This window comes from Budorcas taxicolor, chromosome 16, assembly GCF_023091745.1.
Source record: "Budorcas taxicolor isolate Tak-1 chromosome 16, Takin1.1, whole genome shotgun sequence".
NCBI classification, from domain to species: Eukaryota; Metazoa; Chordata; class Mammalia; order Artiodactyla; family Bovidae; genus Budorcas; species Budorcas taxicolor.
Window position 1 is genome coordinate 65,845,407 of NC_068925.1, and position 25,105 is coordinate 65,870,511.

General features: G+C 44.7%; 1 protein-coding gene across 1 annotated transcript in view; it reads left to right on the forward strand.

Annotated features, from left to right (window-relative positions):
- The window catches only part of RGL1 (ral guanine nucleotide dissociation stimulator like 1), a 135,860-nt gene that overhangs the window by 84,100 nt on the left and 26,655 nt on the right, over positions 1–25,105 (forward strand). Inside the window, exons 5-11 of the mRNA XM_052653520.1 lie at positions 602–786; positions 4,951–5,075; positions 6,727–6,942; positions 10,627–10,730; positions 14,132–14,216; positions 21,571–21,660; positions 24,711–24,797. Of these exons, the coding sequence (XP_052509480.1) occupies positions 602–786; positions 4,951–5,075; positions 6,727–6,942; positions 10,627–10,730; positions 14,132–14,216; positions 21,571–21,660; positions 24,711–24,797 (892 nt within the window). The remainder of the gene's footprint in view (positions 1–601; positions 787–4,950; positions 5,076–6,726; positions 6,943–10,626; positions 10,731–14,131; positions 14,217–21,570; positions 21,661–24,710; positions 24,798–25,105) is intronic.

Below are 25,105 nucleotides of genomic sequence, written 5' to 3' on the forward strand. Positions count from 1 at the left end.
TCTCCGGTCATTTGAAAAGCGAAAGGATAATGTTGTGAGGGCATTTTTGGTGCTTTGCCGAAGCCGTGGTGATCTTTGTAAAATTAAATTTACACATTTATCTTCCCTAAACCTGAGGCCTTCCTTTCATCAGATTTCTGGCCTACTGTCAGTCAGTTATTTCCTAAAATGTTAGCACAGTAGATCTTGTGGTCTCTGACTTGAGTGAATCCAGAATTGGAAACACATAATCTTGTTGTATACAGGATTACTTTGAAATTGCTTCAGGACTCACTCAATGTTCTCCTGTGTGTCTTTTTTTTTTTTTTTGCCCCATATTTGTTTTTCCAAATTTATGGTCCTGTTTTTATTTTTTTTATTTTTTAAACTTGCCAATCTTTTCCCCTGCTCCCCAACCATCACTTAAAATAATGAAAGGTAGTCAGGCTATTTTCAAATGCTTTAACTTCACTGACACTGGTGGAAGCTTTTAGGTGAACTGTCCTTTGAGCAGTGGCCCACATTCTCCTGGGGCCTGGCCGGGGCGGGCTCTGGCGGCCAGGGCTGGCATTGAGTCTCCACAGCCAGTGGGGTGCAGTGACTCTCCGCTTCTCTTTCTCAGTGCTATCGCATCCATCCTGAGGGCCTGGCTTGACCAATGTGCAGAGGACTTCCGAGAGCCGCCTGGCTTCCCCTGCTTACAGAAACTGCTGGATTATCTCAAGCAGATGATGCCAGGCTCTGACCCAGAGAGAAGAGCTCAGAATCTTCTTGAGCAGTTTCACAAGCAAGAAGTGGAAGCTGACAGTGAGTACTCGTTTGATTCCAGGGCGGAAGCTAGATCCTGATCCTGCACACCTCCCACAACGAGCAAATGCTCTCCCTTTTCTTGTTGGGTCGGAGGCCTTGGTTTCCCTCAGGACAAGCTGACCGGGGATTGGTGGCCCGTGTAAAATTCTTAAGGCTACTGAAGTCCCAGTTATGGACTGTATAGAGCTGGAGAGCAGAATCCCCCTGGAGAAGGGAATGGCAACCCACTCCAGTATTCTTGCCTGGAGAAGTCCATGAACGGAGGAGCCTGGTGGGGCTGCAAGTTCATGGAGTCACAGAGTGTCAGACACAACTGAGTGGCTAACACTATAGAGCTTTAGAGCAGAGAAGGGGATATTCAAGACCACCTAGTCTGACTCCCTGCTTTTATGGCTGAGGAAACAGTGACTCCGGGAGGCGGAGTGATTTCCCAGCGTTCCTCTTAGCGCCACACAGAGGACAATCTCCTTGATGATCTTTCGCCTTTCATTGTCATTGCACAGCGTGCTGAACTTAAATTTGTTCTTCATTATCTGCCTGATCGGTTCCTCCTCCTGTCAAATGAAAACCCGTCACAGACAACCACCCTCATTCAGTGGGCAGGGAATTAAATCCAGTCCTGCCCCTGCCCTCACAAAAGCTCGCGAAGCTCAGAAAAGAGGTTTCCCCTTCAGCTGGAAATATCCCTGCTCTCTGTCCCCTGCCTGAGGCAGATCTCGCATCTCCTATAGACTCTCCTGAAGGAAGTCTCTGTGGCTGTTTTTTTTTTCCCTATCTGAAGAATTGACTGCCTATTTTCAAGGACAGAGCAAAGGCTACCACTGCAGGTTGTGGGCTGCTTGGAACCATCAGGCTTTGAAGGAAGTCAGAAAGAGGCTAGGACAGGCTTCCAAGCGGTGACGTTTTGTCCCCTCACTGGCTGCCTGGCTATGGTTGCCATGGCGGCTGACCCACTTGGAGCTTCTGACAGGCATTTCCCTGAAGTGACGCCTAATTTCCTCAGTGAGGGAAAGGAAACGGTTCCTCAACACCGATAAGGGAAGCTGCCTCAGTGCCAAGGAAAACAACCTTAAAATTCCAAACAGGACCTGTTGACTTTTTTTTATGGACAGGGGACCAGGGAGGGAAAAAATGTTGCATCATTGGAAGCTGACTGCCAAGTCCTCTGTATCTCAGATGACTTCATCTGCTGGGAATGTTTGAATACCAGAGGCACCCCTCCAGCTGTAGGGTCTCTGCTCCCCTCAGGACCTCCCCTCCTGCCTTTGTGCAGGGGTGGATACTCCGTTAGCGCCCAGCTCTCCCCATGGGGGCTGCCCCTGGCTCCCGGCCTAATTGGGGAACCAGTGGGACCAGTGGCTCGTTGTTTGTAACAGGCACTGGAAGGCCAGCTCCTTTGGCAGGCCGAGGCAGGGGAGAGCGAGTTTGCCTGACTTTAGAAAGGCTTTTAGGCAATCCCAGGAGTGAATTTTTAATCAAGAACTCTCTTTTATTAAGTACAGGAATCATTACCAAAAAAGTTTTAGGAGCTTGGTTTCCATATGCTTCATTTTACCCAATTTCATGCTGGCAAAAGCAAACAGGTTCTCCTCCATGTTTTTTAAAAGTGAAAACTTTGCCTCAGGTTTTTGCCTGCTTACCCCTGGAAAAGAGTTAGAAGCAGAAACAGTGAGAGCATGGAGGAGACCCCAGAGAGAAAGGACCATGTAACCTTCAGGCACAGCAGCGTTGATCCAGGGCATGCAACAGGCCACTGTGAGCGTTGGATGAATGAGAAGATCACGCCTTAGCACATATACTCCTTGCCAGCCTCTGCATTGCTGAGCAGCGAGAACAGATTTGTATCTAGTGGTTAGCAAGAGGGTTGAGAGGCCCATTCTGAACCTTTGGGATTTCAGATGTCTTATTCCTCCACCCAATGAGAGAGGGCCAGAGTTGTGTGGAGGAAAAGTGGTGAAATCATGGGGTGTTAGCTCTCTTTAGCTCATGCCTGCTTGTATCCCAGCCTCTAGGGGCAGGCAGAGGTCCCCTCCTGCTTTCCCACCTACCCTCCTTGCAACCAGCCTTGTTCACATTGGTACCTTCAGCTCCAGGGTGAGGCAGCCAAGTGTTAAATCCTGTTGTTGTTTAGTTGCTCAGCCATGTCTGACTCTTTTGCAACCCCATGGACTATATAGCCTGCCAGGCTCCTCTGTCCATGGGATTTCCCAGGCAAGAGTGCTGAAGTGCTCTTCTCAACTTGCAGTATCAGATCCATGTCTCCTCCATTGCAGGCAGATTCTTTACCACTTGATTCACCATACCTGTCATCAAAGTTAGCAGTTTCTCATGTGGTGCTCTGAGAGGGGCAGTGATGCAGGGTCCACTGAGCACCCCCTTACCCCTAGGAAACTAAGAAAGTGAAAGTGTTAGTCACTCAGTCGTGTCTGACTCTTTGCGACCCTGTGGACTGTAGCCCTCCAGGCTTCTCTGTCCATGGGATTTCTCAGGCAAGAATACTGGAGTGGGTTGCCACCCCCTCTTCCAGGGGATCTTCCGAGCCAGGAATTGAACCTGGGTCTCCCTTACTGCAGGCAGATTCTTTACCGTCTGAGCCACCAGGGAAGCACAGGAAACTAAGAAAAGACCACCCCAATTTGATCCAAGATGTCTAAAGTCTTTTATTCTGCAAAGGCTTACATTATAAACATCCTGGGGGAATAGTAACACCCTGATTTAAACGTCTGCTAAGATATGTGTATGTAACTAGATTTTTCCTAATGAGAACAGATCTGCCAGGCAGGAGAACAGGGAATGTGGTTGGGAAACAATCCAGGAATTGGGGAAAGTTTCCAGGATGGGAGGTTAGAGGCTCAAGGTAAACTTCTTCCAATTGTATAGTCTTTCACAGTAGAGACCCTCGGTCCTGCTGCATGTGCTGAGTGTTTATGCTTTTGGAGTCCTAGGTAGTGATTTTTTTTTTTTTTTCGCTTCTTCACTCTGTGTCCTATTAATTTGTAATTGATAATTGATGATCTTATGTCTAATATGGCTCAGGTGAATTTAGTTTAAGGCTATTTTACTGCTTCATGCATCCTTTATTTTTATTGGAGGATAATCGCTTTACGATGTTGTGTTCGTTTCTGCTGTACGTCAGTATGAATCAGCTATATGTATACGTGTAACACCTCCCTTTGGAGCCTGCTTGCCACCCCCACCCCCACCATCCCACCCCTCTCTAGGTCATCTCAGAGCCCCGAGCTGAGCTCCCTGTGTTAGACCGCGGCTTCCCACGAGCTATTTTACACATGGTAGCGTATATCTGTCAGTGCTGCTCTTTCAACTTGTCCCACTCTCTCCTTACCCAACTCTGTCCACACATCCGTCTGCATCTCTATTCCATTACTCAGCAATAAAAAGGAGCAAAACTGAGTCAGTTGTAGGGAGGTGGATGAACCTAGAGCTTGTCATACAGAGTGAAGTAAGTCAGAAAGAGAAAAGCAAATATCATGTATTAATGCATATACATGAAATCTAGAAAAAATGGTACTGATAAACCTATTTGCAGGGCAGGAATAGAGATGCAAGCATAGAGAACAGATATACGTACTTAATTTTCGGTAGAAGTTGAAAGCCACTCATAAAGTTCTGAGAATTCTGAGGACTTCTTGAGAGTTCTGAGGACTTCATCAGTATTTCTGACACCAGAATGGCTTATTCTACTCCCCAAAGCCTGGCTTGCCTTCATGTCCTTCCCTTCCAGGCTTCTGATAATTACTGGCCCAGTAATTAAGAAATGCATAGATGGGGTTTAGGAAATAGTTGGATTAAGGCTTGAGCTGATCAGAGGGATTTGAGGGTGCCTAAATTGAGAGGGGGACCCCTGAATGTAGCCCCGCTTTGCTTTTTCTAGCTTTTGTCCTACTTTGTGCTTGACTAAAGATCCTGTGGTTTGTCAAAGTGACAACGTGGGGCCTCTGGACTCAGTAAAACCTCTAGGGACAAGCCGTGAGAGGGAAGACCTTCATTTCACTCCATTTATTATGCTTGCTGTTCTCTCCTTGTGAGTTTTTTAAGGGTCAGCCCTCTTCTTCCTAAATTAAATAAGTCCATTTTGACTCTGTAAAGAAGGTCATATGCAGCGGCACCAAACTACTATTTTTTTCCCCCACCTGTGAACAGATGGGTTTCCCAACAGCATCTCCTTCAGCCTGGAAGAAGAAGAGGAACTGGAGGGCAGCGGCTCTGCAGAGTTCACGTGCTTCTCAGAAGATCTTGTGGCTGAGCAGCTGACCTACATGGACGCAGTATGTCCTCTCTCTGTGCCTTTGACGTGCTTCTGCTTAAAACGTGGGCAGTGACAGGACTGACTGGTGGCCCCTGGGAGAGCAGTAGGGTCATGTGAGTTAAGTCTTTTCAAATCCCCAAGAGAGGCTGTGCCAGTAAATGCAGAGGGAAGATGTGATTTGAATCCATCATCTGAATAATTTAGGCCTCAGCTCTTTTTACAATTCTGAGTGAAGGTGCTTTTCACTCGGCGCTCCACACCCAGAGGGAAAGAAGAATTCTAATCCAAGGGAAACAAAATCTGTCCTGTTCCATGGGTATTTCTCTCCTTTTAGACTCATACATATTTCAATATCTGAACTGTTTATTTGGAGGATTGTAAAGGGGTCAGAGTATAAGTTAGGACAAAATAAATTCACTGAATCCACATGCGACTCTATCTGGCAGCTCATTTCCACATGTGCTTCCTGGTCTTTTGAAGTCTGAGTATTTTTGTTAGCTGTACATATTTGGTTTCATTAGTCGCATTTCATAGCTCAGTGTTAGCTGGTTAAAGAAAAGAGGGCCATTATCAAGGATCACAGTGGTTTCAGCTCTTCCACACTTACCACTTGGGAGGAACAGCATAGAAAGCGGCTGTGAGTTTCCATCTACTTAGCATGCAAATAGACTCTCAGAAGTAAATCAGATGGTCTTTATAAAGCAAATCCTGGCACATTTGCTTTTACACAAACCCTCTTACATCTTGTATTGAATTGTTGTACAAATGAGAATCAGATTGGTTCAACAAATTTGTTGTTGTTTCAAAAACCAGTAGTGTAAAACTTCATTGGCTATGACTTTTAGGCAAAGACCTGGAAAAGAAAAAAGTGAAAGTAAAAGTTGCTCAGTTGTGTTGGACTCTTTGCAGCCCCGTGGACTATGAATTCTCCAGGCCAGAATACTGGACTGGGTAGCCGTTCCTTTCTCCAGGGGATCTTCCCAACCCAGGGATCGAATCCAGGTCTCCCGCATTGCAGGTGGATTCTTTACCAGCTGAGCCACAAGGAAAGCCCAAGAATATTGGAGTGGGTAGCCTATCCCTTCTCCAGTGGATCTTCCCAACCCAAAGACCTGGAAACCAGGCTTCAGATCCCTCTTTCCTCCTTTTCCTGTGTGACACTGAATAGTTTTTCCTTTTGTTTGTTTCTCGCTGTCTTCACTTTAAACAATGGGAAATAGTGAACTTGATGAGTATCACTCCTGTGAGTCATTTTTCAGGTGACCATTCATATTCATTATACACAGTTCACGATTGTGAGTGTCCAAAATGTACCATGGATATGATTTTGAAGTCAAAGTAATCTTAACCACTTCTTGGTCAGAAGTAGATTCTTACCTGGATTTTCTTCTAAGACAGAAAAGTCCAAATGTTTTTGGTCATTTAAATTTTCTGTTGGTCATTGTGTTCCACATGTTCAGTTGAACAGATTTAGAAAGAACATATGGGCTTTTTCTGATCAGTTAATATATTAATTATTTACTTTTGTCTGTTGAAATGGACACCATGAGGCAAATCAAGTAGAAATGGGCAATTTGTCCATTCACAAAGTACCAAGTTACAGTAGATGGCATGCTTTGCCCTATGAAATGTGTGTATTGTCCTTAAAGTCAGTTCCTCTCTTGTTCTAGCAACTATTTAAGAAAGTTGTGCCTCACCACTGCCTGGGCTGCATTTGGTCTCGAAGGGATAAGAAGGAGAACAAACACTTGGCTCCTACGATCCGTGCCACCATCTCTCAGTTTAATACCCTCACCAAATGTGTGGTCAGCACCATCCTGGGGGGCAAAGAACTCAAGACGCAGCAGAGAGCCAAGATCATCGAGAAGTGGATTAACATTGCTCACGTAATTGTCTTTTTAAAAATATCCTTTGGGCTTAGCAGATATGGGAGGCCATGCCATCATGCTGATGTTCCCACCTGGCTGAAAGGCAGTCAGAAAATCATATGTGAGGGCCCACTGGGTTTTTGTTGTTCTTATTGTGGTCCTTCCAAAGTAAGGAAAAAAGTTGCCTTTCTTAACATGGGAGTTTATTTTTCCCCTTTAAAACAAAGGGTCCCTTGCTCACTTCCTGCTGCTTATAGGCCCCCATACTGCTGCTGCTTCAGGATGAAACAGAATGTCTGCTTTTTCACAGACTATTGGTTCTGCCCTGTGTTCAGTACATATAAACTGATGATCTCAGTGTCAGATAGACTGCTCTTCAATGCAGAAAGATTACCCCACCCCCTTCCAGGACCTGGACGCATTCTGTCTTCTGCAAACTTGAAGAGCCAGTACCTTCTCAGGATCTCACATCCCTTTTCTAAAGGACTGAAATATACAGATTCCATATTAATCAAGGGCTTTTCTGAGAGCCTTATATCTGAAGTTGGAGGAACAGAGTCTATTCCTGTGGCTGAATTACATTCTGCTGGGTGTCAGTCCAGTGTGCTGGATCAACTGCATCCATGTCACATGACCTTGACCTTCATTTATCAGCATCTTATTTCCTGATTGAGAAAAGGTGAACAGTAGTCAGTCAGTCAGTCAGTCACCACATATTTCATGAGCCCATAAATGCTTCTGACCTGCAGTTTTATGTACTTTGAGGATATAGATAGGCTAAACACAGTTAATTTGGTCCTACAGGAGCCTATAGTCAAACAAGGAAGCTAAGAGATACTGGAGTCATCTCAGCCTAGAAGTGGGGTCATAGAACGTAAGTGCTGCAGAAGTTGGTGGGGGCAGAAATCCATCCTGGCTGGGTGATCCAGGCAGGTTTTCATGGACAGGATGGTATTTGAATTTAGCTTTGAATAACTGATAGTATTTGGGGTATTTGAAGATTGGGGAAGATTTATTTATTTATTTTGTCTAGGCAGAAGAAATTACGTCAGCAAGAGCTATGTAATTAACAATTTTGACAAATAATTTTTATGCAAATATCCTCCGTTCTGGGCTATATGGGGTCAACTCTAACCAAAACTCTACCCCATTATTTATTTTTCTCATTGAGCCCCGATCTGTGGGCATAAGACTTAAACTTTTACATTCTCTCTCTGCCTCTTTTGTTTCACATTCCCTTTTGTGGTCTTTGGTTAAACAGCAGAGCCATAATTGTGCCAGAGAGTTTCCTTTATTTTGAGTCTGTAGGTGGTCCGATACTACAGACTTTTTAGTATATGGGAAAATGCTATATGGAAGAAACAAATGTTTTACACAACTTAGACTTCTCTTATTCTGAATTGAGCTTATTTATCAGCAAGTAAGAGCCACAAAGGACGTCCTGATAAAGTATGATAGAACATGAAATTTCTGTCTTCTTAGACTGATAGGAAAAAATTTTCTGGGGGCTGCAAATGCCAAAAGAAAATAGTCTATCTACTTTTAATGTATTCAACTGCTTCTAAAATCTGTGGTAAACGTATAGCATCTGGATACATGGCAGGGTGGCTCAACAGTGACCTTGGTCCAAATTAAATACCAATTGTACATTTATGTGATAGTAAGAAGTACAAGTTGTATAATTTCAGGTTATATGCCAAATGCCATAGCATGTGCTTAAAAGCCAGCGGTCTTTAACTCTTTGTGATGCACGAAACCGTGTCCCTTGAAATTGTGTAGGTAACTTAATAAAATAATAAGACTCACAGGTGTTTTCCAATCAAAATTTATGTTACTTTTCCTGAGTTAATCATAGGCATTTTCTATTGAGAGGATGTTTGAAAAATGATCATTTAACATGCAGAAGACATTTCTGACCTAATATGACTGTTTTGTTGGACTGGCCTTACTGCTACATTTTTGCATCAAATCTCCTCAAAGAGCACTCCTTTTTTAGCAATGGGGCCAGATGCCTCTTGTATTCCTTTAAACCCTTAGCTTAAGCCTCTTTCTGAATAATGTGTTCCATATGTTTATTATAATTTGCATGAAATAGCTGGGCCCAAGTTCTTTTATTTATTGCAAGTTTCCTGATTTTTAGAACATAACTTTTGGATTCTGAACCTTTGTTGAACCATGCTCTCCTGGGCTTGGTTTCCAGACTGTAATTCAGCACTCTTGCTTTCTCTCTTTTACTTGCTCTCTTTTTAAATAAAAAGAAGGCATTGAGACATTTCAAAAGAGTGGGCATGACTTTTGTAAAGAGCTTTGGCATTTACTTTTAAGAAAATCTTGGAGGGGTGGGTTGTTGGTTTGGCATAGTAATTTTTTTTAGTTCTTATCGTTTTTTTTTTAAAAAAAGTTTTATTTTGTATTGGGGTATAGCCAATTAACAATGTTGTGATAGTTTCAGGTGGACAGCAAAGGGACTCAGCCATACATATACATGTATCCATTATCCATTCTCCCCCGAACGCCCCTCCTATCCAGGCTTGGCATAGTAATTTTAAGCAGCCAGATGTGGGCGTGCTAAGTTAAAGAATGCCATTTTCCATTCACAGTCAGGACTAGCGTGACTTCGTGAAATGTTCTTTTAAGCAGTATGCATTTATGCCCAGCCACTCTGGGACCTCTTGCCTCAGATGTTCCGCATGAAGCCAAGCCCATGCTCAGTTGTCGACAGTGGAAGTTTTACACTCCCACATGCCTGCAGATGAAGCACCTCCTTGGATACAAGGCACATTCGCTCCCCCCACCGCCCCCTGCCGCCAGGGCTTCCTCCTTCCCCATCCTGGCTGTGAAGGGGACCCTCTCTCTCCCTGACTGTTTTGCTGTACCTGCCATTCATTCAGCAGGATTTTGACTCCAAGGTCGCTGCCTGCTGATGCTACAGCCTCTGAATGGTAGCTTAAGTTTCAGGCTCTGGGAGGCTTTCAACTTCTCTAGAAAATGACATCCAGAATGTTTCCTGTTCCCTTTCTATTTTGTTTTAAAAGGCTGCCAAAATGCATTTTCTTTTAAAAGCCCAAGTTATTTTGGAAACATTGTAAGTACCAAGGTGTTTCTGAATGTTTATGATTGAGGCACAAGCCAACTGGAACTCAAATGAATGTGTATAAAAATATTCCCTCTTGGCTAAGGACACAAGAGCCAAAGTTCAACTTGTGGTGAGTTTTTACTGCCAAGTTGTAGACCCCTTTCCAGACAAGGGTTGGTCATGAGATGTGTGATAGCATCTGACCTTGAAGCGGCTGTGACCTGGTTCGCTTTGTGGGTCTAAAGGTTACGGTCATCTCTCATGTGTATTTTTAGGGCATCTGTATGCTTTCAGCAGAAGAAAGTTTGCTTTCTCTAGCACAGCCCTGTAGGCTCACCGCCATTCGTGTTTTTACTGGGAAAGCTGGAAGCTATAAAACTGTAACAACAACGCAAAAAAATATATTAAAGAGAGAAAAACAAGCATTCGGTGCCAAAATCTATAAAGCGTTTCGGTGACTGGGGTGGGAGTATAAGGAACCACTTTTTGATGTTCAGTATTTATACAGCTGCCTATTTAGTGGTAAGAATTCATAGCAGCTGTGATACTTCTGAAACAGGAAACCACCAACTCACTGTATTATTGATATTTAAATGCCTTGTATGTTTTAATCACTCTCTGTACAGGAATGTAGAATCCTGAAGAATTTCTCCTCCTTGAGGGCCATCGTTTCGGCGCTACAGTCCAATTCCATCTATCGTTTAAAAAAGACTTGGGCTGCAGTCCCAAAGTAAGTTCCCAAGTGTCTGCTCTACTTTCTTTGGCCGGGCTGATTAGCTGCTTTATCAGTGGTGTGGGTCCCTCTACCTTCAAAGTGCATATTATATAACAAGAGAAACATTGTTGAAAGCCTCTGTGTGTTCCAGGCAGGGTGCGTTTTACACATCATCATGAATGAGTTTTGAGGCAGGGCTGCTGCAGAAATCAACCTCACTCTCGAAGGGTGCCAAAGCCAAGATGGTTGGCTTTGGGGGTGATTTTAAGGATGTGCATGTCATCTGGGCTTGGAAGGATCAGCTCGCGGAGAAGTGAAGTTACAGCAACTCGCCTTTACTTCCGCTTATTTGTTCAGTCACATTCCTTCAAAGCCCTAAGCCGTTCCAAGCTGTGAGGGATAATGTGTGCACAGAGGACATTAGTTCTTGCTGTTCAACATGAATCCATTTAGTTAGTTTCTGCTTCCACCCATGACAAGCTATCTTAGTGTTGTTAAAAAACCCCCAAGTATTCCTTCCTAGGAACCTGACTGAAAATGATTAACCTCCCACGTTCTGTATTGGATTTTTCTTCATATTTCTTGCTGTAACCTTTGGAAGGGCGAACGATCGAACGTCCTCATCGTTTCACTGTCGCTCTTGTCCCCTGTCCAGAGCTTCGCTGGACTCTGCCTTTCGCGAAGGTGGGAAGGGGGTAAGGAGGCAGTTCTGGTCGCCCGTGAGTACAGATTGAGAGGCTGGGGAATGTGTCATGACTACAGACCAGGCCAGTTACTTTTCTCCCTCGATTTGTACTAATTGCAAAGTCATTCCGTAACAGGCAGAAATGCCTAAACTGTTTATAAACTGCAAAAATGCCTGTACTGTACGCAGCACAGTCTATACTGTATGCGGCAGAGTCAGTTCCAGTCAGGAGAGCGGCCAGCTGGCTCCCAGGCAGGCCTGCCTTGTGGGTTTAGTAGGTTCTGTCCTTAGAGCAGAAGGTCTCAGTACTCAGTTTCATCAGCTCACTCAGAGTAGATTAAGCCTTAAGTGTTAGTCTATCAGTCATGTCTGACTCTGTGTGACCCCATGGACTGTAGCCCACCAGGCTCTTCTGTCCTTGGGATTTCCCAGGCAGGAATACTGGAGTGGGAAGCCATTCCCTTCTCCAGAGGTCTTCCTGACCCAGGGATTGAACCCAGGTCTCCTGCAATGAAGGCAGATTCTTTATCATCTGAGCCACCAAGGAAGCCCTAAGCCTTAAGGGACTGACCCTACCCAAACTCTCTAGAGACCCAGATTGGTAAACCAGAGTTTCATAGATTTATGCTGAAAAAGGTGTGCCAGAGTATTCAAGCTACTGATAAGCTCACATTCTCCATCAGAGGAAAGGCAGCTTAGGGGAAGTCAAATTATTTGTTACATAACTCTTAGAAGCGGGTGATCATAAAGCCTGGTGTTACAGAGCTACAGACATCCTGCCACTTGGTCTTCAGCACTCACATGCTCTGTTTTCTGTCAGGAGAAAGAGTGGAGATGGGACTTTTCAAAGCCCAGTGCAATTTTCTTGATTACCACTCTTCTCTTGGGTTCTTCTCAAGGCGACACTGTGTGTGATAGATTAGTTTATTGGAATTCTCTGCACAAGAGTCTTATGAAAGATGTGGACCATATGAAATCAATAGATGGTAGGCCCAGGTGAAATATGATGGGGAAATCAGACGCATACAGAGTCCCCATCCTCAGCACCCCAACCTCTCCCTTCCCCTCATCACTGCTCCCCACTTGTGGTATCAAAAACAAAGGGATGGTCTGGGGCTAAAATGCAGCCTTGTCCTGCTTGTAGCCTTCTCTTTTAGGCAGTGAAAGGTAATCTGTCTTTCCTTGATGGTTGATAAGTAGAATACTGTGGAAGTCACTTAGCCAGCCAAAGGTTTCTTCCACAGCACATTTGAGGCTAAAACATAAGATAAAAAATGACTGGACTTGTTTCTTAATCTCCTTGGTTATCATCAGAGAAGGCCCATCCTTCCAGCTGGTTTCTGTATTTAAGAAATACCACAGAACAAACCTCAAAGCCCCATTGTGTACAGTACGGGCATCTGGTTTGTTTCTTTGTTGGTTTGTTTCTTCATTCATGTTTTAGCAGGAATGCTGCAGAAGTATCACAGTTCCTAAGAGAAATCACTTTCATATCAGCTTTGTATAGTTTCTATCACGAAATGAAAGGAACAGGGTTAAGATGTTTTATTCGGTTATTACTTTTCCAGTAGCCCTTTATGTTAATAGCTTTCAGTGGACAGAGAAAACATCTGTTTACTTCTGTTTATTTCAGCCCACATGTAATTAAGTTCTTAATGATTTTTTCCAAAATATTAATAGCTTTAATGGTTTTCTTTATTCTAAGAGTAATATTACACTCATTGTAAAACACATAAATTCTTTTTTTTTTTAATTGGAGGATAATTGCTCTACAGTGTTGTGTTGGTTTCTGCTGTAGAGCAACATGAATCAATCATATATATATATATATATATATATATCTCCCCTCCTTCTTGCGCCTCCCTGTCCCTTCCTACCCCTCTAGGTCATCACAGAGCACGAGGAAGGGCTCCCCGTGTGATACAGCAGCTTTCCGCTAGTTATGTTTTATACATGGTACTGCATATATGTCAGTGCTACATTCTCAATTTGTTCTACCCTCTCTTTACCCAGCTGTGTCCACTAGTCTGTTCACATAAATTCTTAATAATGGCTTTCTCATGATAATGAAAGTGTTGAGTGTATTATGACATTGCCTCTGTTAATTAGAATTATTTAGAATTAGAATTTAGAATTATTGCCTTCAGAATCATCCACTCAGGAAGCCTGGAGGGGTGGAGAGAAAAGCCTGAGGCCTGTGGAGACATGCTGTATTAGGGAGGGGCTGGGAAGGAGTAGGCGCTTGACATGTGTGATGGGGCAAGGGGGCTGTCCGTTTCCAATGTGCAGATAAGAAAACTGAAGCTCAGGAAAGTTGAGCAGCTTGTCTAAGATCACTTAGGGCGTGAGTGGCAGAGTTGGGATCAGAACCCAGCCCCTCCTGCTTGCACAATCCACTCTGACTCTGAGAGTCAGGGCACTGGCCTGTGAGTAAGGAAATCGGGGTTCTGTACTGCAGCTCTCCGCAGTTAGCAGCAGCAGTTTGGGCAAATCCCTGACCCTGACATCTTCATCTCTTAAATGAGGAGACTGGCTAAGATGAGTTCTCAGGTCCTGTGGGGCTGTGGGCGTGTTGCTAAGAGGACTTTTTTTAAACTTGCTGAAGAGAACTTGTCCCAGTTATACAATGTAATACCCCCTGTGTAGCCAGAGGTCCTCAGGAAAGATGATCCAAAGGTGTTGAGCTTTTTCTAATCTTCATTTGTTGATATTTTCTCCACCCCTTTTCTAGGGACCGAATGCTGATGTTTGAAGAGCTTTCAGATATCTTCTCAGACCATAATAACCATCTGACCAGCCGGGAGCTACTGATGAAGGTGAGGATATGGGGTTGCACTGTGCTCTGGACTTTGCTCAGGGAAGAAGAGAAGTTTGAGGGCTCTTTGGCTGCCTGCGGTCCCTTGAGAGAGCCTAAAGGAACTGAAATGCAGGACTTTGGGTTTTTATGCCAAATCAAAGAAGCCTGGGGCTGAGAAAATTGAGTCTTGCTCCTTGGCTTCACTGGGATGCAACCAGATTGTGAAACTTGGCATTGCTGCCTGCCTGTAGCCCCTGAACAAGCCGCCCTGCAAACACCGAGTGCTGGCAGTTAGGTGGGGGAGAGGGCCTGGAATATCCTTCTCAGCAAAACATCTTCTAAAAGGGCAGGGGCCAAGCCTGCAATTCCACATCCTTTATTTGCACTAAGTTGCGCAACCTGTCCGTCAGCAGTATTTATTGAACACCAGATGAGTGCTGGCTGCTAAACAGCAGGCTAGGTAAAGCTGTAGCTCAGCTCATTTTCTTTCTCTAGATGTTTGATGAGTGCCTAATATTTGTAAAGCATTTGACTGGCCTCTGGGAGTATGAAGAAGACTAACACAGACTGTTTTCAGGAACTTACCTTCTAGTGGGTAGATGTAGACACTAAATAAGAATGAGTAGTCAAAGAAAGGTATGAATGATAGGTTGTGAGCAGTCATGAGAGGGGAGGAGGTAGTATTTTCACAGCCTTTCTGTAGATTCCATCCTTCTCATTTTGCAGCTAGTCAAGACTCAGAGAGGTAAGGATACCTCTGAAGTCCCACACCTGGAGGTAGTGGAGCTAGAATGTGAATCCAGCCTGGTGAGACCCTAAAGCTGCTGCTTCCATCACTTAGGCATAAACCTGTTGCTTTTGACCACTTGGGAGTAGGAGGCAGGGGAGGTCAGGTGAAACTTCAGAGAGAAGGAAAGTGGTCTTTCATTTAATATTGATTGGGCATTCACCATGTGCCCAAAGCAATCTCTGATCTTAAGGAGACTACAGTCTCATGGGGGAGGGTGGTAAAGTGGGCAGTTATTAAAAAACAAAACAATACATTACCCTTTTGCCCTGAACTGGGCAGTTAGAGGATCCTTACATAGTACTATTTAGTATACTGGTCTCATAGAACTGTTTTGAAGATTGACTGAAATCACGTATTTGAAAGCACTGCAGCTGTCCGTCATTTTTAGCATTTGGCAAGCTATCTACATGTGAAACCATAGTATGCATGACAAATGAAAAGTGTAAGCTATAGATGTAAGCTTCGCATAGACACTTGGAGTAGGAATGAGAGTCTAGTGGGGATAGGTTTACTTAGAAAAGGCCTCAGTGATAACTGTCGGGTTAGTTGTTCCTATAAAGGCATCTGTTATGATCTTCCTGTCTATTCTTCTCCTAAGTCCTACTCTTCCTCCATGTCTCCGTGAAGACTACAGTTCAGTTCAGTTCAGTTCAGTCACTCAGTCGTGTACAACTCTTGGAGACTCCATGAATTGCAGCACGCCAGGCCTCCCTGTCCATCACCAACTCCCAGAGTTCACTCAGACTCACGTCCATCGAGTCAGTGATGCCATCCAGCCATCTCATCCTCTGTCATCCCGTTCTCCTCCTGCCCCCAATCCCTCCCAGCATCAGAGTCTTTTCCAATGAGTCAGCTCTTTGCATGAGGTGGCCAAAGTACTGGAGTTTCAGCTTTAGCATCATTCCTTCCAAAGAAATCCCAGGGCTGATCTCCTTCAAAATGGACTGGTTGGATCTCCTTGCAGTCCAAGGGACTCTCAAGAGTCTTCTCCAATGCCAGACTACATTTCTGCTCAAATCCTTCCTCGACACACTCAGGTCTGATTAGGCCCCTTCCCGTGTGCTCTGGAAGCCCGTCATTCCTCTTGTCCTAGCTCTCATCACATGCCTCGATAAACTTGTCTGTGAATGTCACCTGTCTCCCCGCTGGCCTTTATGCCTCTTGCAGGCAGGGGCTTTTCCACTGTTATCTCTTTAATGCCTAACACACTGGGTATGCCACAAGTGTTCAGAAACGATGCTGGACTGCACGCATTGACGGGCCTTCTTATTCACATGAGTTTAACCACTTGCCCACTGTTAGCCCTGCTTGACATAGACAGTGTGTGCAGGGCAGGGTGGCTGGTGTCTCTGGATTTGGCCCACCTGATGAACCACATTCTAAACCATGCCTGGCTTGCTGAGGTCATGCTCCTCCCTGCTTCACATCCCCCTGGGTTTGCAGACTTTAAATGGAAACTCATCTGGCTGGAAGGAGATGGCTTAGTCGTCTCCCTGCCAGTAATACAAAGCTAGACTTAGTGGAGCCACACAGTCAAATCCCAATAGCTCTGAGTCATCTTTCCAAAGTAGATACATTGAATACTGTGCAGCTCATTGCCCGGTGGCCCTCTTCTGGCTGAAACCATAGAAGCAGAGCTACTTCTAGACATTAAAGGTCCCATAAACCTTTCTGAAATGTTGAAGTTTACCTTGGTGCTCTAAGTTAAATTTCTTGTACATGGCTGGAATCCCAAAGAAATGAAAAACTTGGCTCTGAATTCATGTGCTCTGTGCATTATCATTAATGATAGTGGAATGTTTGGGGGCAGGTCATTCATATGTCTGTGTGGGTCCCTTTCCAGTCATCTTTGTTTATTATTCTTCATATGACGCATAGCATTCTGGATGTTAATTCTCAGCACAGTTGTAATAAAATAAAATCAAGGTACTTAGGTTTTCAGAAGAACCATGCCTGGTCTCTGTTTTTAATATGCTGGACTTAAACTGATTTGTGGGAGGGTAATCTTAGTCTTGAATGACCTTTCTTCTGCTTCTGGGTAGATGTAAGGTGCTACTTTTATAATACTATGGCTGAGACAACATCATAATAAGCAAAAATCGATGGTTTTCCTTTTAATTGTTGGAGACAGATGTTTTTATTTTACTCTGAGATTGTTTTAAACCTGTTACTCTTATGATTTCTGAACCTTGGATCGTTCCAAGCAGCTTATCTGTGGAGTCCACACATTTCTGTATGACAAGAAAGCAGAATATTACCAAATCTTCTTCATTCCTGGGACTCTTACAAAGAACTCTCCTGGGCTGAATTGCTTGAAACAAATGCTAGGCCCAGGCAGGCATTTGGCTCTGGTAGAGATGTCTGTTTAATGACTGAGGTCAGAGGTTGGGTAGAAGGCTATAGGGCTGGGAAGGCCTATTTCACATAATTACTATTAACTGATGAACTGTCATTAAACCAGCAGTGGAAGTGACAAATAGATTTAAGGGACTAGATCTGATAGACAGAGTGCCTGATGAACTATGGACGGAGGTTCGTGACATTGTACAGGAGACAGGGATCAAGACCATCCCCAAGGGAAAAAAAAATGCAAAAAAGCCAAGTGGCTGTCTGAGGAGGCCCTACAAATAGCTGTGAAAAGAAGAGAAATGAAAAGCAAAGGAGAAAAGGAAAGATATACGCATTTGAATGCAGGGTTCCAAAGAATAGCAAGGAGAGATAAGAAAGCCTTCCTCAGTGGTCAGTGCAAAGAAATAGAGGAAAATAATAGAATAGGAAAGACTAGAGATCTCTTCAAGATGATTAGAGATACCAAGGGTGCATTTCATGCAAAGATGGGCTCAATAAAGGACAGAAATGGTATGGAACTGACAGAAGCAGAAGATATTAAGAAGAGGTGGCAAGAATAAAGATCTTCAAAAAATATCTTTACAAAGATCTGTACAAAAAAGATCTTCATGACCCAGATAATCATGGTATGTGATCACTCATCTAGAGCCAGACATCCTGCAATGAAAAGTCAAGTGAGCCTTAGGAAGCATCACTATGAACAAGGCTAGTGGAGGTGATGGAATTCCAGTGGAGCTATTTCAAATCCTAAAAGATGATGCTGTGAAAGTGCTGCACTCAATATGCCAGCAAATTTGGAACACTCAGCAGTGGCCACAAGACTGGAAAAGGTCAGTTTTCATTCTAATCCCAAAGAAAGGCAATGCCAAAGAATGCTCAAACTACTGCACAATTGCACTCATCTCAGACACTAGTAAAGTAATACTCAAAATTCTCCAAGCCAGGCTTCAGCAATATGTGAACCATGAACTTCCAGATGTTCATACTGATTTTAGAAAAGGCAGAGGAGCCAGAGATCAAATTGCCAACATCCATTGGATCATTGAAAAAGCAAGAGACATCTATTTCTGCTTTATTGACTATACCAAAGCCTTTGACTACATGGATCACAATAAACTGGAAAATTCTTAAAGAGATGGGAATACCAGACCATCTGACCTGCCTCTTGAGAAATCTGTATGCAGGTCAGGAAGCAACAGTTAGAACTAGACGTGAAACAACAGACTGGTTCCAAATCAGGAAAGGAGTACGTCAAGGCTGTATACTGTCACCCTGCTTATTTAACTGCTATGCAGAGTACATCATGAGAAACGCTGGACTGGATGAAGCACAAGCCGAAATCAAAATTGCCAGGAGAAATATCAGTAACCTCAGATATGCAGATGACACGACCCTTATGGCAGAAAGTGAAGAAGAACTAAAGAGCCTCTTGATGAAAGTGAAAGAGGAGAGTGAAAAAGTTGGCTTAAAGCTCAACATTCAGAAAACTAAGATCATGGCATCTGGTCCAATCACTTCATGGCAAATAAATGGGGACACAGTGCAAATAGTGGCTGACTTTATTTTTTGGGGGGGCTCCAAAATCACTGCAGATGGTGATTGCAGCCATGAGATTAAAAGACACTTAGAAGGAAAGTTATGACCAACATAGACAGCATATTAAAAAGCAGAGATGCTACTTTGCCAACAAAGGTCCGTCTAGTCAAGGCTACGGTTTTTCTAGTAGTCATGTATGGATGTGAGAGTTGGACTATAAAGAAAGCTGGGTGCCAAAGAATTGATGCTTTTGAACTGTGGTGTTGGAAAAGACTCTTGAGAGTCCCTTGGACTGCAAGGAGATCCAACCAGTCCATCCTATAGGAGATCAGTCCTGGGTGTTCATTGAAAGGACTGATGTTGAAGCTGAAACTCCAATACTTTGGCCGCCTGATGCAAAGAGCTGACTCTTTTGAAAAGACCCTGATGCTGGGAAAGATTGCAAGCAGAAGGAGAAGATGATGACAGAGGATGAGATGGTTGGATGGCATCACTGACCCAGTGGATATGAGTTTGGGTAAACTCTAGGAGGTGGTGATGGACAGGAAGGCCTGGCATGCTGCATTCATGGGGTTGCAAAGAGTCAGACACAACTGAGCTACTGAACTGAACTGATGGAGAGGGGTCCACTGCTTATGTAGCACCCAGTAGAAGAGGCCCCTTGAGGCCCAGGAACAGGATGGATGAGGGCAGCTGTCTTCTGCCAAAGATGGTGATAGGCAGTGAGACTCATCTGCCAAAGATGGTGTTAGGCAGGAGAGAAATTTGCACTAGAGAGAGAGAAGGACAGAGAGGGGATGAAACAAGAGGAGAATGGAAGGTTGATGGAGGGCAAGATGTGGAATTCTTCCAAGCATGGTGATAATGGAGATCATGGGACAGGATGGTATATCCAGATACCTGAGTAGAGCGAAAAACAAGATGACTTTGTCGGAAAGAAGAAGCGTCATCAAGAGAGTAGAAGCAGGAGTAGGAAGAAGAGGCAGGCAGAGTAGAGATCCAGAGCGATGCGGCCACAATGCCCGTGAGGAGTCTTGAGGAGTTTCAAGGGACGGTGTCGTGAGCCTTGCAGGCCAAAGGGGTAGGGCCGAGGCAGAACGCTGACACGGTGGGGTGTGATGCCTAGTGGATTTCTGTTGACGCCTCATCTGGAATAGCTGGCTTCACTCTGATACCAGTCTTTTTAGTTTCCTAGCCAGGAGTGGAGCCTCAGTCTCCTGAAGTAGTGCAATCAGCAGATCTTCCAGCTCCCGGTCCCAGATCTTGCTCCTCCCCACAAAGAGGTCGTCCTTAGCGCTCTTTTAAGCTCCTTCCTAGTTGTGTGATTCTCAGCAGCCTCTTAGCTTTTCAGAAATCCTTCTCAAGAATTTTAATGCACCTGCAGTAATGTCCATACGTTACACATCTGTCAGTGATTAAGAAACTGGAAGGGAACCAGGAGGGCCTACTCCCTGGAAAGAGATGGATATTTGCATTCAAAAATCAGGAAGAATTGATTTCCCACTCCAAGCAGGTTCTCGAGAATTTGAGAGGACTCACAGTCACCCAGCAGAGGAAGTGGCACATTTTAGGACACTTTCATTCATCCCCAGCAAAAGCTATAAACAGGAGATCATTAAGCAATACCTCTTCTTATTGTCATTTGTAATAGGGGGACTGACAGTCACTAAGGAGTCACTATGGGTTCTGTCCCTAGGGATGTACCTGGATCCAGGTAAAGGCTGGTGAATGATATAGGATACTGATGCCTCACTGTAACTGGAAAGGCCAGGTCACTGGAAAAGGTCCCCTTATAGTCGGACAGCAGTGAAAGGTCGCATGCTCTGGTTATATGATAAACCCAGGGAAAGCTGACTGACTGAGGGAGACCAGTGTGGAGTCTGGCGCTCCTGAATTGTGAAATCTGCCTCCCATTCATGCAGTTCCTGGAAAATGAGAACTTAACAAGACCCCAAAACCCACAAAACCCAAAGCACTTTATGTTCAGTCAGCAAACTGGAGATTAGTCATTATGTGGAAGAGTTTGTTGTTACAACAGATGGGAGGAAAGAAAGGGTCGCCATCTGTCCCCAGGCACTGGGAGGAAGGAATTGATTTTGTAGGAGTTCCAAACCTAAGAGGCAACTTGGAAGGAAAGGTTGAGGGAGAGAAGGGGGAAAAAAATGTATGAGGGTCTGGCTTTCATAGATCAGCGCGGGACTTCCTCAGAGAACTTCCGGTACAAAAGTTTCATTTAGCTAAGAAATACCACAGAAATAGTCTCTTTTCTTTCACAGGATGCTGGCACATGCCTTTCAGACCAACATCAAGAAATCACAAAAAGTACAGAGGAAGAGATGTTTGTTTCCAGACATGTGATTACTTGCAGTGAAATTCGGGACGTGTAAAAATTGTCTCCATTTCCAGGAATTCCCTGCCTTATATTCATGATTGATTTTATAAAATTGATTGAGGGCTCTTCTTGCAAACTAGGATAAGACAGGATAAGACATCCCACCAGGCCCTCTCAAGAACAGACCGCTTGCCACAGGTCAGCCAGGTGTTTGCGTAAGGCAGTCCAGCACGTGCTGGAGGCCTCTTCATTTCCCACGGTGTCCACATAATGTGTGGAGGCTCTGCCCCAGAAGCTAGGCGCCCCTTCCCTTCTTTGCAGCATCTTCCTCCATCTCTCTCCTCTGTGTGTGTGTCTGTTTCTTAGGAAGGAACCTCAAAATTTGCAAACCTGGACAGCAGCGTGAAAGAGAACCAGAAGCGGACCCAGAGGCGGCTTCAGCTCCAGAAGGACATGGTATGGAAAGCCCTGGGTCTCCCCAAGGGCCAGCCAGGGAGCTGCCCCATGTGGGTGGTGGGGCTCCCGCTTGGCACCAGAACCTTCCGTCTGCAGGGCGCCCCTGCTCCCAAAAAAGTTCTCATGCTCTTTACCTCATCTGTTCTCAGCAGCCCTGGGAGGTCTCAAGGCAAGCTCTTCTCACTCCCACTTGACCCAGCAGGAAATAGTTTGGACCAAGAGTCCCAAATCGCGTTTGTTTTCTGGAAAAAAAATTTTTTTTTTCTTTCTGAAAGTGAGGGCAAGTCTGTGGCAGGTAGGCTTCTGTCCCTGATGCTGTCTTATTTTATCCACTCCTGTACTAAGGAGCTTGAGACCTGAGACCTCCTGCAATGCCTCCTGTAATCAGCTCTTTTTTTTTTTTTGGCCATGCTACACAGCATGCAGGATCTTAGTTCCCTGATCAGGGATCGAACATGTGGCCGCTGCATTGGAAGCACAGAGTCTTAACCACTGGACCCCCAGGGAAGTCTCAACTGTTTTCAAAGTCCCAACTTTGAACACACAGTAGCTCCAGGACCTGGTTGTTGGGGAAAGAGAGTGTCAGCTCCTAGAACTTGGTCCTTGTACTCAGAGATCTTTTCATTTGTTCCAAACCCTCTAGTCATTTTCTGGATCTCCTCACTGACACCAAGTACTAACCAAATCTTTCTAGTTTTTCAGTGTTCAAAGGAACATTATACCTCCTTCCTTAAGACTAAAAGATAACTATTGACATCACTGGCTTTATTTTTAAAACTCTCCTAACTTTGAGCATAGAAGGGGAAAACCAGAGAGAGCAGATTGGAGACTGACTATCTAAATATTTTCATCCCTGCTTGAGAAGACTTTTCTCCTTCTTTGGAAGGCTGGTCATAAATCAGAAATGTTTTTTTGAGTGATGGGCCTCTTCTGTAACATAAAGCCTGTAGAACATTCACAGCACTTCAAACTTTTTTGGTGGTTCAAAGACAAGTTAAAAATAGCTGTTAAGAGAGAGATTATTTTGGTTCAGAATGAGATCTTGTACACATAATAGGAAAGGACAAACTGCAGCTGACAGTGAGTTCTTGAAGGGCAAAACCTGCGTTGGTGTGAACCTCATGAAGCAGCTCTGACTGAGGAAACAGCCAGCCACGTGAACATCAGGCCGCCTGGTTTCACCCTGGCGGAGACTTTTGTGTTCTTGCTAGAATTTCCGTAAGTGCATTAATGGACTTTAGGACAAGGTGTGTCCATGGAAGCCCCTTTTTATTTTCTCTTCAAAATAGTGCCTTGGTGGCCTCATGGAGGATAGGAATGATTTCCAAGGAAATTTGGTGAAATTAATACAGTACGTATATACCTGGAGAAGGGAATGGCTACTCACTCCAGTATTCTTGCCTGGAGAATGCCGTGGACAGAGGAGCCTGATGGGCTATAGTCCATGGAGTCACGAAGAGTCGGACACAACTGAGTGACTAACACTTTCACAATTTCATATACCTACAGTGGAATTGCTTCTACCTTTATTTTCGAGGGAATTTTTTTTTTTTTAGTTGGAGGATGATTGTTTTACAGTACTGTGTTAGTTTCTGCTGTGCAACACCATGAATCAGCTATGTGCACACACACATCTCCTCCCTCTCGAGCCTCCCTCCCAGCCCCCGTCCCACCCCTCCAGAGCTTCCCAGCCGGGCTCCCTGTGCTACGCAGCAGCTTCCCAGTAGCCGTCTGTTCTTCACGTGGCACCGTATGTATGTCAATGCTACTCTCTGTCTGTCCCACCCTCTTCTTCCCTGCTGTGTCCACAGCTCCGTTCTCCATGTCTGAGTCTCTCTTCCTGCCCTGCAAATAGGTTCATCAGTACCATTTTTCTAGATTTCATACGTATGCGTTAATATATGATACTGGTTTTTCTCCTTCTGACTTACTTCACTCGTATGACAGACTCTAGGTTCATCTAAATCACTACAAATTTAAATAAACTTTTAATTTTAGAATTTAGAGAGAAGTTCCAGATAATACATAGAGTTTCTCCGAACCCCTCACCCTTCCTCTACCACCCCAGTTAACATCTGTAACTGTGGCACACCTGGCAATACTAGGATATCGACATGGGCCTCCTGCCGCTCACTGAAAGCCAGACTTGACTTTGATTTCACCAGTTTCCCACCGGCATCATCTTTCTGTTCCAGGATCTAATCCAGGGTGCCCCACTGCATTTAGTTGTCACCCTAGTCCCCTCTGCTCTGTGACAGTGTCTGAGTCTTTCTCTTTAGGAAGACTGTTCTAGTGTCCCGAGAATGTCCTGCAACCAGGGGTGTCTCTTGTTTTCCTAGTGATTAGACTGAGGTTAAGGGTCTGGAGAGGAGTATCACTGATGTGAAGTGTCTTCTCATCCTATTAAGGAATAAATGGCATCAGTGTGACATTGATGTCACTGGTGATTTTAGCCTTCATCACCTGGTTAAGGTAGAGTTTGGCAAGTTTTCTAGTTTAAAGGTACTGTTTTGCCCTTTCCCTCCTGTTTCCTTCAGAACCGAGTCACCAAGCCACTTTATAGTGATGCCCCAGCCTCCTGTGGGCACACTCCCCCAGTGGGCTGCAGCCACTCCTCTGCCTGGTGAGGCCGTCCTTCCCAGGGCTGTTCTGAACTGCCGGGGGTATCCACACACTGTGAGAGAGAACAGAGGTCCCTCTGACCTTGTGTCGGCGATGTGCGAACCTCAATCCACCTGAACCATCTCCTGCCTTCGAGGCTTGGTTTTTATGACTTCAAAAGTTACCTTGGTGATGGAGTTCCCAGTCAATTCATAAAGGAATTTAAAATTTTTCATTCATAGGGGTTAGCACTAGTGGCCTTAAGAGAGGCCTTGAATGGTTCTTAATTACTCTCCAAATGCTGTTGAGGCTCACCTGGCCATTCAGAGATTGCTGCCTCCATCTGCAAATGGGCACTCTGCAGACTGCAGCAGACACAGGGCCTTTTGGTCTGCTGTGGACCAGACTTTCAGTAATGCAGAGACGGTTTTGTTGTGCTTGATCTTCAGGGTGTGATGCAGGGGACTGTGCCCTACCTGGGCACCTTCCTGACCGACCTCACCATGCTAGACACCGCCCTCCAAGACTACATCGAGGTGAGTTCCGGGCCGGTGGTGCAGGTGGGTCTGTAGCCTTCTCATTGGTTGCCCAAGAGAGATACACTTTTGTTCACATCAAGTGGGGCTTCCCAGCTGGTGCAGAGGGTAAAAAATCCACCTGCAGTCCAGGCGGTGTGGGTCCCTGGGTTGGGAAGATGCCCTGGAGAAGAGAATGGCAACCCAATCCAATATTCTTGCTGGGAAAACCCCATGACAGAGGAGCCTGGCAGGCTATGGTCCATGTGGTAGCAAAGAGTCAGACATGGCTGAGCGACTGAGTGCACGCACACGTGCACACACACACA